Below are 17,117 nucleotides of genomic sequence, written 5' to 3'. Positions count from 1 at the left end.
CCTCTTGTAATAAACTAACATCTTCACCTGCTTTCCCAGCAGCAGGTCGTCTGCCAGAATACAGCAGAGTGGAAAAAAACAGCTGGCTGCCCCTGTGCTCCACACGGCAGATGGTACATCTATTACAGCACACATACACACACACACACACACATGCAGATGAGTCTTTACCTGCCAGGTTTGTTGATGTACTTCTGCAGACGTGCCTTCACCTCGTCGTATGTGAGGAAGGCCATATAGCCAGGGTGAGTGACCGCCAAGAAGTTCCAGTTTCTCAGAATTGAGCCCCACGGCTACAGAGAGAGAGAAAGAGTGTTTTCATTGCTGCAGCCAAATTCATATGTGAACTGCACACTCAAATAAACAATCACTTCTTTGACCACCATACTCAGGAGTTTTTACAAAAGAACAGTTAGCTCCGGTCCTCTAATCTGATTAGACAAAAGGCATTCCAAGAGTGCTGATATTTAGTATAGCAGCACTGGGACATTTCACTGTACATATCACTCCACTTGTCTGTGTTTTTAGCGTTGACAATCTGTTTGATGCTTGGCGTCATGAAAACTTGATGCTGCTTTGGATTAGGGGTTGCACGACAACTGATTTTTAGTAGTTGACTAGTCGAGCCCATTAGTCGAGTGCAATTCGACTAATCATGACGTCAATCCACCCCCAAACCGCCGCACACCAAGTAGAAATCACATTCCTCTATACGTACAATCCTACAGTATACAATAGAAAGACCTATATACGCTACAATGTAATGGGTTTTAGCTAATTATATGCATTTACAAAAAAATATCAACACAGCTATATGTCATCAGGCATTAGCTAGCTGGACAGTGCTTAGGGTCCTATGTATGAATATCTTGTTTATAGTTGCTGTATATATCACATATTGCTTAAGTGTCTACTTATGATTATTTTTACCAATACTAGCACCTTATTTTTTCTGTCACTGTTATATGTTTTGCTATCTTTATTGATGCTTTGGCAATATCGTATGTATGTAAGACAACCATGGAATTGAAGTTAAGCGAGAACAAAGAAAGAGAGAGAGAGGCAATAGGTTTAGGAAGTCAGAAAAACAGTAATTTGCGATACTATGAATAGCTCAGAAAACGGAAGTCAGACTGCAGAAGCTATTTTTGATGATACATTGCATTTTTACCATCACTGACCTCACAGATGGTTAAATTCTCATTCTAGTGAGCCTCTGATTGGACAAAGATCTGTGTAGTGCAACATGTGTCATCAATATTTATGAAGACTGCACATTTTAAATGAATATGTGTGCTAGAAGTGAATTCTGTCAACAGTTTGGAGTACACAAGCATAGAGATGACTTTAAAACTAATAGACATGGACTAAATGCCACAAATTTCCATAAATATACTCATCCTGACATGTTATAGCTAAATGAAAAGCAGCTGTGCATTTTGATACTGTGGATATGTGGAAAAATGGAAAAACTTGTGCTATTTCTGCTTCCCCATACAAGCATCAAGTTGCCAAAGGCAGACTGAACTAATCCAGACTTAAGCAATTTGGGTGTTAAAAGGAGCAGAGTGTTTAGTTTTGTTGGGTTTGGCTGTAAGGTAGCTGGGGTCGTAAGTGGTGATTCAGAAGGGAAAGTCACAACAGAAGACATACAAAATACAAACTTCGCATTCATCGTCTCCATCTTGCTCATTGACTGACTCACATATGTAAACACAAATCCATGGTGACGAAACGGTGTGAGTCCTTCCACTACATTTATGGGAATTCTAGTATTTTGAACCAAAAGCTTGACTTTGATATAAAAGTAGGTAGACTCATGGGTGTTTCGTACCTGATACACAATAGGGTTTTTGAAGGCAAAGGTTTATTAGCGTGTGTGTTTTGTGGTGAAGAACAAGGTGTAATTGTTTACCAAAGGGATTCCTCTGCGTAAAACAAAACCTCCCACTCTACGCAAACTCACAGAGGTGATCCCCACTATTAGCACTATTTTCCTCGCTACAAGGAGACGTTGTGTAATGACTACCTACAGTGGGACGCCAGATGTTTTTGATGTTTTCTATTTAAACGTGTTAGTGTCATGGTACTTATGAGCCGTCTATGTGCAAGGTTTCTCCTCAGAATGAGTAGATCAACCCACACTGGAGAAAAAGAAAAACAAGGGTGTTCCTTTGGTTTCACTTTCGTTATTACAATAAGTTGCTCTCAGTTAGAAGTTGGCATTTAAATGTTAGCATAAAATAAGCAGGTCTGATGTGAGTTTGTGGGTGTTGAGGGGTGACGCTCTGAAACAGCTTGTCTCTGCTTGTGGGGGTTGGGGTTTCAGGGGTTACCTGGAAAAGGCGAGTGAAGATGTCGAACTCAAATACAGAGATGTAGTCGTTGCAGGTAAGGTCAATGGTAGATTTGAGAGCCATGGCCTCCAACCCAGAGCTGATGGGGTGCACATCGTGAAGGCACTGCCGGAACATTTTCCATGGCACTACTGTCCTGGAATCAAACAAACACACACAAAAAGCACACTAGGATTAGGCTCAGGTAAACTCTTCTTGAAATACATCCAATTGCTTTGGGCTATCAAAATGAACTGTGCTGAATCAGACACCAAATCCTTCAGTGGCTGCTATGTGAAAACTAAAAAAAATACTGTCTGTGTACATTTTCTGAAAAAAATGGTGCTTAGCTGTGCAAAACCAAATTCTGGGTGGTTGTTAGCACATTGCTATGCAGTTGCTGGTGTGTGCAAAAGAGTTCACCCCCAAGTCTCTATAATATTATTATCCATAGATATGGTTTGGGTCCCTCCTTCAGCATAAACCAATGGGAATTTTTGCCTGTTTTATTGTTCACCAGGCCAGATGCTTTGGAATGTAATACACTTCTCCTCAAAAAGATGCACAATTTGAGGTATTCATATCAGTGGCACAAATGGTGCAGAACAAGTTACACATCAAAATGTAACACATTGGGTAAATGGTTTTGAACAATGTAAGAAGTATGAGAAAGAGTAATGCCTTAGCAATTCACATGGAGTTTTCTTTTGACTGAAAGGTGTCTGGTCTTGTAAAAGCCTCAGGGGTACAAATACCTCTTCTGTACAAATATATTAAACATTTGAGTAAAATTCTCCCTGAAAAACAACCTGAAGGCATAGCTCACCCAAAAAAGAAAATTCTGTCATTATTTATTCGCCCTTGTGTCATTCATTCAAAAAGAAAAGTTATACGGGTTCGAAAAGACATGACAGAATTCTGTTTTGTGTGAACTATCCTTTAAAACCATCAATATTTTCTTACTGTTTACATGTGTCTATGACTCTATACTTGTTCATAAGTCATGATGCATGTATGACGTATGCACATAATGTAAAATGTCTCACATATTCTCATGATGGTCTCTGACAGCGACAAAATTGAGGTTGAGGTCAGTAGCAGAGTTTACGGAGAAATGTCCCACCCACACGCTACTCTGACTTCTCTAACAGCTTCATAAACACTGACCGTCAAAAATATACCAGTAAACACACTCACACACACAATGACAAAAACACCTGTCAAATAACTGTGCGAGAAAAAGTGTGAAAGAGAAATGCAGAGCTGCTGCTTCTTAAAAGACCTTATGCTGTTAACATGACACTTCTCACTTTAGGCCAAAAGACACATCAAGCAGTCATATAGTTTCCTTTAGGTTGGACAAGAAAAGAGACTCTTCACACTAATAACAGAGTATATACTGTTCTTCATTTTGACAGTGTGACAGTGTCAGAGAACATTACCCATAATCTCTGAGAATCCCGTTGGCCACTGTTTCACAGAAAGAATGTGTTGGCACCGAAACAAGGAACTTTCAGGTTTTACAAGCAGCCCAAGTCTGTCAGGAAGTACTGTAAAACTGTTCTGGCTTGAAGATTAAAATAGTAAAAATAGTGAAACTGGCTTGATTCAGCATGAGGATCAGAGCCTGTTAATCAGGAGATTAAATGAGTGAATTGAATGGCAGAAATAATGACATGTATTACGGTGGAATATCCCCACTGAATCAGCCGTGGGTGAAGCCATCAGTCCACACCAGCAGGTTAATGAGGAATCATGAACTCTGTTAACTGTTATTAGAGAGGGCAGTGGCCTGCTGGTTGAGGTTCAATTCGCATATAAAGCGCCTTTACCTAACTATATAATTGGGGATTTCCTGATCACTTCTATTTTAATATTTTTTTACTATTATGGTTCTTAATTATATTATAATTGCCTTAACTAATATTACTGCATGAATTAAAAAAAATGTTTTGTGGCTTTTAGCTCATGTCTATTATCTTTGAGGTCATCTAAATGCTAGTGTACCCCTAAAAGTTGGCATAATAACTATTTTTAGCAGATATACAAATTTTGACAGTAAATTCCATGTTTAATACAAGTTAAGTTTAATCGATAGCATTTGTGGCATAATGTCGATTACCACAAAAATATAATTAATGTAGACTAGTCCCTAATTAAAAAAAAAGAAAAGAAAAAGCACGTTCTTGCTTCTGCGGAACACGAACTAAAGATATTTTGATGTGCTTACTCACTATAAATCTTGAAATCCACAGTCGCATTTGTGAGAGAAGCTCGTTCACACTTTCTCGAGTTTAATGCTTGCGATCATATCGCTTCAGAAGACATGAATTAAACCCAGGGGTGTAAATAACGAATTTCTAATACTTTCGTTACTGTAATTAATTACTTTTTCTCAGGAATTGTACTTTAAGTAGTTTAAAAATTGTATACTTTTACTTGTTCACATCTGAAAGTGAAAGATAAAGCGGAGATAAAGTAAAAAAAGGACTTAAATATTGTTCTGTTTCTCATCCACACCTATCATATCACTTCTGAATATATGGATTTAATCACTGGAGTCTTATGGATTACTTTTATGCTGCCTTTATGTCCTTTTTAGAGCTTCAAAGTTCTGGAAACCATTCACTTGCATTTTAAGGGCCTACAGAAATATTCTTGTAAAAATCTGTGTGTTCAGCAGAAGAAAGTAAGTCATACTGATCTGGGATGGCATGAGGGTGAGTAAATGAGAGAATTTTCATTTTTGGGTGAACTATCCCTTTAAGGGAAATTTAGACCTAACATATAAACTGACTTTAATGTTGTTTCATACATTACGATTTAAAATCAGTGTACTGAAAATAATCTTTTCATCTGTAATCATGTCTCCCTGTTATTTTTTTGAACGCAGATACATATAGTGTTGTTTATTATAGATAAGGCTATATTTTTCATTCTTTCTGACAAACAGCCATAAAAGGGAATGTGAATTACAGTATGTATGCCACATTTTGAAATTGCAGCATACTGTGTTCATTATAAGGTGGCATAGCTTTCGAACTCAATACTCACTACTCACGAGTACTTTTAAATGAGCAACTCTTTTACTCTTACTTGAGTAGTTCTTAGAACAGGTACTTTTCATCTACTCACACTAAATTTTTTGGAAAGTAATAGTACTTTTACTTGAGTATGATTTTTCAGTACTCTTTCCACCCCTGATTAAACCACGAGTCGTAATGATAACTTTTATGCTGATTTATGTACTTTTGGAGCTTGAAAATTTTGAACCCCACTGACTTACATTGTGTGGACAAAATCACATCAAACATCCTTATAAATATCTCAGTTTGTTTTCCGCAGGAGAAAAAAACTCTTATGAGTTTGAGTTGGCATTAGGGTGATTAAATTATGAATTATCTTTTTTGGGTGAACTGTCCCTTTAATTGTAGCCAGGCAAGAAAAACACACACACAGAAAACAAGAGTCACAATAAGTACATTCTGAGTACATTTTACATTATGCCAACATGAGGATTTACGGTGTGATTAGATGCCATTAAAAATCTAAATAGCACTCTGAATAGTGCATTCATAATCCTCTGTTACTCATGAACATGTTTTTTGTTCGAAAGCTTTGACAGAAAACACACACACACACACACACACACACACACACACACACACACTGCCGTCTGATACCTTTATTTACTAAGTACCACATGCAAGTGAAGAAATTACTGTTTTTTTCTAAACCAAATGAGAAGCTTTAACATCTCCATGGCCAAACTCATCTAAGTCATGGCATGAGTTCTGCGCGTTTTGCGTCTTTTGCGTGATTTGAGTGTGGAATTGACCCCTTTTTCCAGAGCAAAACTGTTTTGCATATTTAAGAATCAGCAAGCAAAGCTCAATACAGTGCAAAAGTGCTTACTCATCACTACATGCCCTGAGAAACAAGGAAATGTGCTCTGGCCTCTGATGAACTTGCTAAATGCTGGGCAGTGCTGAAAACGGAACGACATAGACACGAGATAATAAAGATGTATGGATCAGACTCATCTTAAAGAGAATAATAAGAGAGGTTTGCCAAAAGGTGTCAGTCGAAATAAGGCTGTTCTGCTTTAATCAATTTGGTAAGTTTAATGAAGGGTAATTAAATTAATGTGTGGCTAATAAAACTGTAGGAATGTCATCGTTCAGAGAGGCAAGGGGAGGAGATGTTCAGAGAGGAGACTGCTTGGTTCTTTGAGTGACAGGTCAAGCAAGAAATCTTGCTAAATTAAATTTAGTTGAATAGCTGACCCCTTAATTAAAGAAGACTTTTTAATGGGCAGAGGGCCTCTCTCAGTGGAAGACACAAAAAGTCAGCTAGATTGGATCCTGTCCTTGGCAATTACTGAACCAGGACAGGTAGAGACACATACAATGACATCATGTCACTGACAATAAGTGAATGAGCGAAGGGGTGGAGAGTCCGACCAAGGCGGGTCATAGTCAAATTTCTGCCTCTACATCGGAGTGAGTTTCATCTGCTCCATTTTAAAATTGTTGGTCTATGTGGGTAGTTGACATAAACTACGTTTGGGAGGTTGATATGTCATGTGATGTGACATGCTTTCTAGGGGCACTTTTTTACCTTTATGAGGGCTTTTTTTCTAACCATTTACAGTACAAAATTACGGTGTCTCATCTGTCTGTCAAATCAATGTAATTTTTAAAGTTTTCATGCTTTATCACTGCTTTCACTTTCGAGTACTCAAGTGCCATCCCTTATGTCAGCATATAAGCAAATAACCTCACCTGTATCTGTAGGGCTCAGCAAATGCAACTGGCTAAAACAAATTGGGTACCAAATGAAAACAGGGTGCCAGCTCCGGGCAATTTCTTAATTCTTTGTAGCTTGTTGTGTGATAATCCCCCTTGCTATCGGTGAAAATCAGAGAGTGCATTGTTTTAATTCACTAAACAGCTGTTTCCTCAGCAATACAGAAAACAGGCAGCTCAGCCGGTGGCCTTCAGTGTTGCCACTGGAAACTGCTCTTATTGGCTGGCCAATGGCCACTTGTTTAAACAACATTCTAAAACAAATTTGAGTCTCAGCGGACAGAAGGGAGTTTAATAAGGAAAATTAGCATCAAAACAAACCTCTCAACTCGTCAGTGAGTGAAACAGCAAGCCATGAATATGAACAGATAATGAGGAAACAGTGGGCAACACACTTCCTGCTGGTAATGCTGATAAAAATGTTTTTTTTTCCCTTATTGGTTGTGTCTGAAACCAAAGGCAGCTGCCGTGCTGCATTGCTGCCCAGAAAGTCAATGACTAAATACACAGTTTTAGTATGAAGGTACCTCCTAAGGAAACTGGTTTGTAGAACATCTCCCAAGGCACCATCATGTCTAATGATCTAGGGTGCATCTCAATCAGTTCCCTAGTTCAGTAGTCAGGGCACTGATCATTGAGTCAGCCATTTTTAGGGCGGTCTCATTCGCAAAATCGTTCCAGTGTACTGAAAAGTTAGCTCCATTGACATCTGAGCTCACTAGGTTTTGGAACAGACCCATAGTGTCTAAACATATTTAACTTAGCCTTAGCCTTCAGCTGCAGGTTTCAGGGGGCCACGGGTTCAAGCATGCAGATGTCAAACATCTCTTTCTGTCCTTGTTAGAGACAGTTCTCCTTTGTCACTGAAGACTGTAGTGTACACCTTTGTATGAAATCTTCAGTTTGTTTGGCAATTTCATGCATTGTATAGCCTTCATTCCTCAAAATAAGGATTGACTGACGAGTTTCTAGAAAAAGCTGTTTCTTTATTGCCATTTTTGACCAAATATTGACCTTAAGACATGACAGTCTATTGCATATTGTGGCAACTCAAAAACATACACAATGTTAAGCTTCATTTAACGAACCAAATAGCTTTCAACTGTGTTTGATCTAAAGGCAAGTGATTTTCTAGTACCAACTTAGCAATTTAGCATGATTACTCAAGGATAAGGTGTTGGAGTGATGACTGCTGGAAATGGGGCCTGACTAGATTTGATCAAAGATGACTTTTTTCAAATAGTGATGGTGCTGTTTTTTACATCAATAATGCCCTGCCTATACTTTGTGATCAGTTGAATACCACTTTGGTGAAATAAAGTACCAATTTCCTTCCGAAACAGTAAAATTTGTACATTATTCCAAACTTTTGGCCACCAGTGTAGGTTGAAGTCATTAAAACTCATTTGTTTAACCACTCCACATTTAATATTAGCAAACTAGGGGGCCTGGGTAGCTCAGCATGTAAAGACGCTGACTACCACACCTGGAGTCACAAGTTCGAATTCACAGCATGCTGAGTGACTCCAGTCAGTATCTAGGTCTCCGCGGTAACGCGCTCAACAAGCCACGTGATAAGATGCGTGGATTGACAGTCTCAGACGCGGAGGCAACTGAGATTCGTCCTCCGCCACCCCGATTGAGGCGAGTCACTAGTTTTGGCAAGTTGTTTATCTACTTTGTGCATGACAAGTAATTTTTCAAAAAATAATTTACAGGCAGACTGTTTCACTTTTAATTGACTATATCACAATTCCAGTGGGTCAGAAGATTACATACACTAAGTTAACTGTGCCTTTAAGCAGCTTGGAAAATTCTAGAAAATGATGTCAAGCCTTTAGGCAATTAGCCAATTAGCTTCTGATAGTCTAATTGGCATCAATTGGAGGTGTACCTGTGGATGTATTTTAAGGCCTACCTTCAAATTCAGTGCCTCTTTGCTTGACATCATGGGAAAATCAAAATAAATCAGTCAAGACCTCAGAAAAAAGTCTGGTTAATCCTTGGAAGCAATTTCCAAATGCCTGAAGGTACCACGTTTATCTGTACAAACAATAGTACGCAAGTATAAACACCATGGGACCACGCAGCCATCATACCGCTCAGGAAGGAGACGTATTCTGTCTCCTAGAGATTAATGTAGTTTGGTGCAAAAAGTGCAAATCAATCCCAGAACAACAGCAAAGGACCTTGAGAAGATGCTGGAGGAAACAGGAAATAGCTATTTCATCATAACCTGAACGGCTACTCAGCAAGGAAGAAGCCAGTGCTCCAAAACCGCCATAAAAAGCCAGACTACAGTTTGCGAGTGCACATGGGGACAAAGATCTTACTTTTTGGAGAAATTTCCTCTGGTCTAATGAAACAGAAATTGAACTGTTTGGCCATAATGACCATCATTATGTTTGGAGGAAAAAGGGTGAGGCTTGCAAGCTGAAGAACACCATCCCAACCGTGAAACATGGGGGTGGCAGGTGGGGGTGCTTTGCTGCAGGAGGGACTGGTGCACTTCACAAAATAGATGACATCATGAGGAAGGAAAATTATGTCGATATATTGAAGCAACATCTCAAGACATCAGCCAGGAAGTTAAAGCTCGGTCGCAAACGGGTCTTCCAATGGACAATGACCCCAAGCATACCTCCAAAATTGTGGCAAAATGGCTCAAGGACAACAAAGTCAAGGTACTAGAGTGGCCATCACAAAGCCCTGACCTCAATCCGATAGAAACTTTGTGGGCAGAACTGAAAAAACGTGTGCAAGCAAAGAGGCCTACAAACCTGACTCAGTTACACTAGTTCTGTCTGGAGGAATGGGCAAGAAATCCAGCAACTTATTGTAAGAAGCTTGTGGAAGGCTACCCAAATGTCTGACCCAAGTTAAACAATTTAAAGGCAATGCTACCAAATACTAACAAAGCATATATAAACTTCTGACCCACCGGGAGTGTGATGAAAGAAATAAAAGCTGAACTAAATCATTCTCTCTACTATTATTCTGACATTTCACATTCTTCAAATAAAGTAGTGATCCTAACTGACCAAAGACAGGGAATGTTTTCTATGGTTAAATGTCAGGAATTGTGAAAGACGGAGTTTAAATGTATTTGGCTAAGGTGTATGTAAACTTCTGACTTCAACTGTATATATATATATATATATATATATATATATATATATATATATATATATATATATATATATATATTAGTTTCAAACATTTATGCATAGCCTTAATCATGCAAAATCATGAGAAACACACATTCATTCCTTGTTGTCTCAATACACCAAAACACGCACAAACATGCAGGCCTGCAGTGCAGCTAGCTCCATTCTGTGGTCTACAGATTTCAGCTCTAGTGCTCACAAGACTGATGTGTGCTTGTGGGATAAGGATGCTGAGGCTTCCATTTCCACTCACGTTGACAGAGAGAGATAGAGAGAGAGAGAGCTAAAGGAAGACTGCTCTATTTCTCATATCAATGACTTACACACACTTCCTCTGTACCGAGCGGGAAGTAGGCCTTTATAATAATCTATAATATATCAGAGCGGTAACTAGATACACACAAGAGACCATGCTGGTCTTTTCCCGTCTCTCTCTCACTCTCTCTCTCTCTCTCGTTCTCTTGCTCTTCCTCTCTGGGATAGCTGATCACACCTGCCCCATTACGAGGCCTTTCCGCCCCAAACACTGCCTGTTTGGGGTTGCACGACTACTGATTTTATTGTTGACTAGTTGAACCCATTAGTCGAGTTGAATTTGCAGAAATCCCCTACCCGTACAATCCCACAGTACACAGTAGATAGATCTACGTTTGCTACAATGTAATAGGTTTTAGCTAATAATATGTACTGTATTTATAAAAATATCAATGTAGCTATATGTCATCGGGCATTAGATAGCCAGCTAGTCTGTTCCTGGGGTACTACTGGTTGCCATGAAAATGTGCATGGTAGTTTGACAAATGACAACCATAATGTAATCTCCTCGAACGCACCTTTTTATTATAAGTGTGCCACAAAAGGTAGGCATACGTCAAGCTGTAACATAACTTAAAGTTAACATAGGGTCTGTTCCAAAACTTAGTAAGTTTCCTCGCTGTCTCCTGCCTACATAAGCAGCTGTCTTCTGTGGCAGCATCCTTACTGGAATGATGCCTCATAAGAGAGCAATTTATAATGCTCTACATAGACAGCAGCTCCGCGCGTTTTTTAAAACTCTCAGCGCAGAGTGAGACTTGACTCACAACCAATTTCAAAACAGGTGATGCGAGATGAATGATGCGATACTCTAATGAGCATAAATACAATGTGCACAATTTGGGTAAAATAGTCAGTTTCTATGATATTAAACACTTTTCTAACAATACTTTTCAGTATTGAATGGATTATATTTATAATGGAAATATCTCTCGCTTTGTCCGCCATCTTGGATTTATTTTTCCACCGAGCTAATCGCAGTGCATTCTGGGATCGTCTACCCGGGGAAGGATACTTATAATGATACCCTAGATTTTAGCCAAAACAAGATATCTTATGAGGCATCATAATAAAGATACCTATGTTTTGGAACAGCCTTCGTGTCGGAAGTGTGCCTATAATGCCTTAAAATGCTGCCTCCGAAGGAAGCTCACTAGGTTTTGGAACAGACCCATAGTGTCTAAACATATTTAACTTAGCCTGGACTACCTGCAGCTGCAGGTTTCAGGAGGCCACAGGCTCAAGCATGCAGATGTCAATGGGGATGCATTCCATCATGTCAGTGAACTCCAAGTTGAAAGCGCAATTCTAAACTGTCACCGAATCGCGTTCTTGAAGGAGCGAACAGCATCCATTTCAGATGTCCCAACACAGAAAGTTGACAATCGGGATGTATTCCGACAGGTCATTGGACTCCAACTTGAAGGGCTTTCTAACTGTCGTCGAACTGTTGTGTTCTTGAAAGAGCGAACAGCATCCATCATATAGGCCTATTTGAGGCACTATTTCAGGCACCTTTTCAGCACAGAGACACCGGGCATCACACTCGCTGTATTTCCTTCAGAAGTGCTTTATCAGTCATGTGGCGAGCGACTAGTCGACTTCAGGCTTGCGGTGTCAACTACGTTAGTTGTGGTCGAGTTTCTGTGCAGCCCATACTGCCAGTTTATCCATGCATGCGAGTGTGTGTGTACACACACTTCCTTTAACCCTCTGATTTGCTTGATTTAACAGGAGGTTAAATATGCATCAGCCAGAGAGACTGAGAATGAATTTAACATTGCCATCTGTAAATGGGCGGCACTTCTCAGATCCAGAGAGATATGCACTCGATGTGCTCAGAAAGGAAATTAGTCTTCATTCCACATTATTTCATTATTTTCTCTCCTATCAGGAGAAGCAATTAAAATAAATTCTTAAGTGTTCCAAAACCTCGTAAGTTGCCCTGCTGCCTACAGCCTACATAGGCAGTTGCCTACTAAGGCAGCATCCTATCACCAATGGAACCTCATAAGTGACTGATCTGGAAAGCTCTATATAGACAGCAACTTCATGCTCCCACACGGGAAAATTGATTCACAATTGATTGAGCATGTTGCTAAGTTGCTCTCTAATAAGAATAACAATATGGGATATGCAAATGTTAGGTATCATAATTTTTTATTAGACTAAAACATAAAGTCAATGCTTTTCATTAATTAATTAAATATATTTGATCTACATATTTATCATCTCCTCTTCCATCTTGAATTTTCTGAAGTTTTGGAAAAGGGCATTGGTCAAAGAAAAACTCTTAAAACAAACTCGTAAAATAAAAAAATAAGTCTCTTAAAGCACCAGCATTCATAAATATGTGTGCACAGATATTCTGCCCAGCAAACAAGCCCAGACTAGTCAAGCCATCTGGGAAATCCCATATTCCAGCATTAAGACAGAGGCAGAAGACCCTTAATGCTCCATATTAGCCTAGTAAAATCAACAAACCAGTGACCTTCACCTTGCAAACACTGACTAGATCAGTTAGGAAAGGCATCATCATTCTGTTTTTGTGTGCAGATGTATGCTAAATCACCAGGATGACTCAAGTGCAGCACTTTAGCCCATGACCAGACAGTTCACCCCACTCACAAGCTGCTAAATGGAGGAGAGAAAAGCATTTCTATATGATAAAGAGTTTTAATTGACTGGAGTTCTGAGGAACTGGAACGAGTTGATCTGATTTGGCAGATAACGTCCACATAATCCCACTCAACCTTCAGCTTCGAACTTTACTAGTTATTAGGGGCCATTCAGTCCGAAAGTGTTCTTGCGCTAAAATATATATATATATATATTAAAAAAATAGATGCAGCACAACAAATATTATAGAACCCAGGTGTCTTGAGAAGCGTTTAAAGTTGAAGTTGTTTTTAATTTGAAACTGAGTCTATAAAACGCAGCACTCCTGTGCAAAATACTGAAAAAAACAGCATGACGTGGGGCAATGGTTAATGTAGCGCATGTTTAAAGCTGAAGTACGTAACTTTCAGTGTTACTTTCTCCTATCCCTGCTTAATAGGTAGAGACAGACATAGTTAAGCCATTCATAGGTACATTTTTTTGAAAAATATAATTACTGTTTCTCTGTGGCATTATAAAAATTCCTCTGTCTGTTTTGAGTGACAATAACATTTACTGAACCAATGGCATGAATTGGGGCAGAGCTATCTGTTTGTTTGATCAATGACAGGTGGGAGGCGTATTCAGAAAGCTGTTTTGAAAACAATTTTATTTTTGCAATTCTGTTTGGTGGTGCTAGTGGTGCAGAAACTTAAAAAAAAAAATAGAAAATTAATAACCACCACAGACGCAAGCGAGTTCGGTGTGAACAGCCCCTTTCACTGGACTCTAAGCAGCCTTCAGCACTGCACTTTATCAGACATAACTTTCATGCACACGTGTTAAAAATGTTGTACACTGAAACCATGAGATGATTTGAGATGTATAAACTTTTTGACACATACGTTAGTCTTAGGGGCTGTCCAGACCAAACGTGTTCCTGCAGATTTGTATCAATTGAAACTGAATCAAAAAGCTGTAGAATGGTTTTAATGTACAAAGTATTTGTAACGTATGTTGCATCTCTAATCAAGATACATCTCTAATCAAAAAGTTGCAGAATGTAAATGTACTTCATACATTAAAACCAACCTGCAAATTTTTATTTGATTTGATATACTTTTGGAAACAAGAGAAATTGCTCAATCTTACTTTTCACCAAAAGATCTCCTCCAGAAATCGGCGGCATCGGCCTTGGTGATGCGGAATGAGTCTCCTTGGAACTGTCCGCCCGGGAAGATGGCTTTGATCTCAGCCAACATGTGACTGAAGATCAGCGAGAGCTTGGTGAGGTTTCGTCTGAGAGAAAGAGAGACAAAGACCACAGCACAAAGGTCAGTACATTAAACAGACAGGAAATCAGCATTCAGCATGAGTGTAGACACAGAAAGTGAACCCTTAGCATTATCTATTGAACTAAAAGACACAAGTTTCTTGTCCTTGAGCTTTTCTGAGAGTTAATGTGCTGCACGCGTCTCTCTTTATACAGCAGGAGGATACGGTACAATCTGATACATGCAGTCTGAAGGGCATGTATCTATGCCAGAACACAGACACTAACTGGGGCCTCGGCAAGAGAATGAAATCAAAATCTGCTCCTGTTGCAGCTGAATACTGCTGGAAGATTAAGCTTAAAAAAAACAAGAACTGTCTGTGGAGCAGATGTGTATAGCAATGAAACATAAATACTTTGGAATAACTTCTTCTCAATGAGTGTAATTGTTTCTGCTGACTTTTACTTCACTACATTTTAAAAAACAAAACACATTTGGTTTTCGACCACTGTAAACGGGTCAAATAAAAAAAAATCCGGATGAAGCCACATTGAGAGCTACTCTGGGATTTAACCATATAAGGAATTTAAAAGAATATCAAGATACTTTAAATACTTCTGGAGTTATAGACACTCAAACTATGGAAAAACAACACAAAAAAGTGTGTGTTCCCATTTTTGGACTCACCATTGGCATATAATGCAACAAGAGGTGCTGAAGTCAACTTATTTTAATGGACTTCTCCGTAAATATTGATCACTGGCATTTAATATTTTGGCTTTCATAATCATTTATGTTTATCATTTATGTTCAGACCAGTAAAATTATACAAAACAATCAGGGACCTCTATTTGAGTTGACACAGAATGAACCTATAATGAGTTACTCTGTCTCTAGGTACCACAAGTCATTAAGAAAGTTTTTGTCCCAGTGTGATTTATGAAGCTGACATTTCCCACTATGCCTTGTGGCTGGTAAACAGGGATTGCAGCCCTCAGGGGCTCGTCCTCCCCTTCCTCCCCTCTGTGCCGTCCCCCCTCACATCTGTGGGATTACAGCAGGCAGATAAATCGCCTTTCAGAACAACCATTCAGGTGGCACTTAATTACGCCAGGTCACTCAGCTCAAGGGAGGTCTGGAGATAGGCCGGGAGGAACGGTAGATAACTAGTCCCTCTGAGGCACAACACACACAAGTTTTTAGGATTCGCAGTGGTGTTTTGTAAGGCAGCAATTTGCAAAGGGGCACCTGTAGCCCCTACTCTCGTGTTTGGCACAAACAATCTCTCAATTTTCACTGGTGTCAGACAAAAAACTTTTCACATTTGCAGTACTTGTCTAAATCTGGATGTTTATAGAGGCCCATTAATTAGCTCGTTGTATTAGTGTATCTTCCTGTCAAAACAAAACTGTAACAAAGCAATTAGCACTTCAGCAGCGACTCAGAACCGACAAAAGAAGGTGGTAGTTGGCAAATGAGACATGGCGGACAAACACGGAGCTAGCGCTGATTACCTCAGAATTCTGAAGTACTTTATTGAGAGTTGTTATGAGGGATGCACTGATCCGGTTCTGATACTGATGTTTTTAACCAAATAAGTCTGATCCAAATTCGATACTGCGTGTTGGCAGTGGCTGTTACCGTCAAGCTCAAAAAATGACAAAAGAACCATAAAAGCACCCTTTAAGTAGTCCATATGACTCGTACCGTGAATCGCAAAAGACTGTGTTTAATAAATAAATAAAAATACAGTTTGCATGTGAGGAGCGCTCACTGAATGGGCAGTGCTCTGTTTAAAGACACTCATAGCACATGTGGGGCTTGTGATGTGCTGCTATTTTTAGCTCTCAGTGCTTGTACCATCCATTGAGAACACCACAAGAGGAGCATTTGACCAGATTTTGAATGAAAAGTGAATTAAACTACTTCGAACTAGCCTACAAACAAACACTCAAAAGTCTTCCTAGAGGTAAAAAGTCTGAAGGTTTTAAATGTAAGAAATTACAACTGAAATATATTATTTTTGTAAAAAAAAAAAAAAAAATATATATATATATATATATATATATATATATATATATATATAATTATCATTGGTAATAATAATAATAATACTAATTATTATTATTATTATTATTATTATTATAGACTTTTTTCACAGACTGTGAAGACATGTTTCCACCTTATTTAGCAGCGTAAATCTAGCAAACTTTTTTATATGATCATTTTTGAAAATATTGAGTAAGTTTATAACATTATGCTTTGTGTTATATTACCCTGGAATTAGTTTAAACAGCTGTGAGAGGGTTTCTATTACAGCTGTTGAGAGAGTGACAATAAATTTGGCATCTTTTCCCATCTGACTGTCTTAATCCACCGCTCTCTATTTTGTTTTTCTTCTGGAAAGTCATTCAAATGTAATAGTGGATTTTTTTCTTTTGGTCATGGAGCAAATGGGTATGTGAAAATAATATTTGCTGTGATCTCCCATTCACTGCTGTTGAAGTTTACCCTGCATTCGTTTACTTCTGTGTTCCAAAACCAGGATGTGAAAAAGGTCTGTTATCATTTTAAAAATTACAATAATTTTTTACGTTGACTGGGTTCTGAAAAATAACT

At 38.8% G+C, this 17,117-nt stretch overlaps 1 protein-coding gene across 2 annotated transcripts in view; it reads right to left on the bottom strand.

The window, feature by feature from the left end:
• Positions 1–17,117, bottom strand: part of LOC127433787 (E3 ubiquitin-protein ligase CBL-B-like) — a 97,187-nt gene that overhangs the window by 37,597 nt on the left and 42,473 nt on the right. For both annotated transcript variants that reach the window (XM_051685989.1, XM_051685988.1), the window contains 3 exons: positions 14,377–14,523; positions 2,337–2,493; positions 172–293 (listed from right to left, as the gene is read on the bottom strand). In XM_051685989.1, the coding sequence (XP_051541949.1) occupies positions 172–293; positions 2,337–2,493; positions 14,377–14,523 (426 nt within the window). The remainder of the gene's footprint in view (positions 1–171; positions 294–2,336; positions 2,494–14,376; positions 14,524–17,117) is intronic.

Source organism: Myxocyprinus asiaticus, chromosome 43 (assembly GCF_019703515.2).
Source record: "Myxocyprinus asiaticus isolate MX2 ecotype Aquarium Trade chromosome 43, UBuf_Myxa_2, whole genome shotgun sequence".
Taxonomy (NCBI): Eukaryota; Metazoa; Chordata; class Actinopteri; order Cypriniformes; family Catostomidae; genus Myxocyprinus; species Myxocyprinus asiaticus.
The sequence above is the reverse complement of the archived record's forward strand: the minus strand, read 5'-3'. Positions and strand labels throughout refer to the sequence as shown.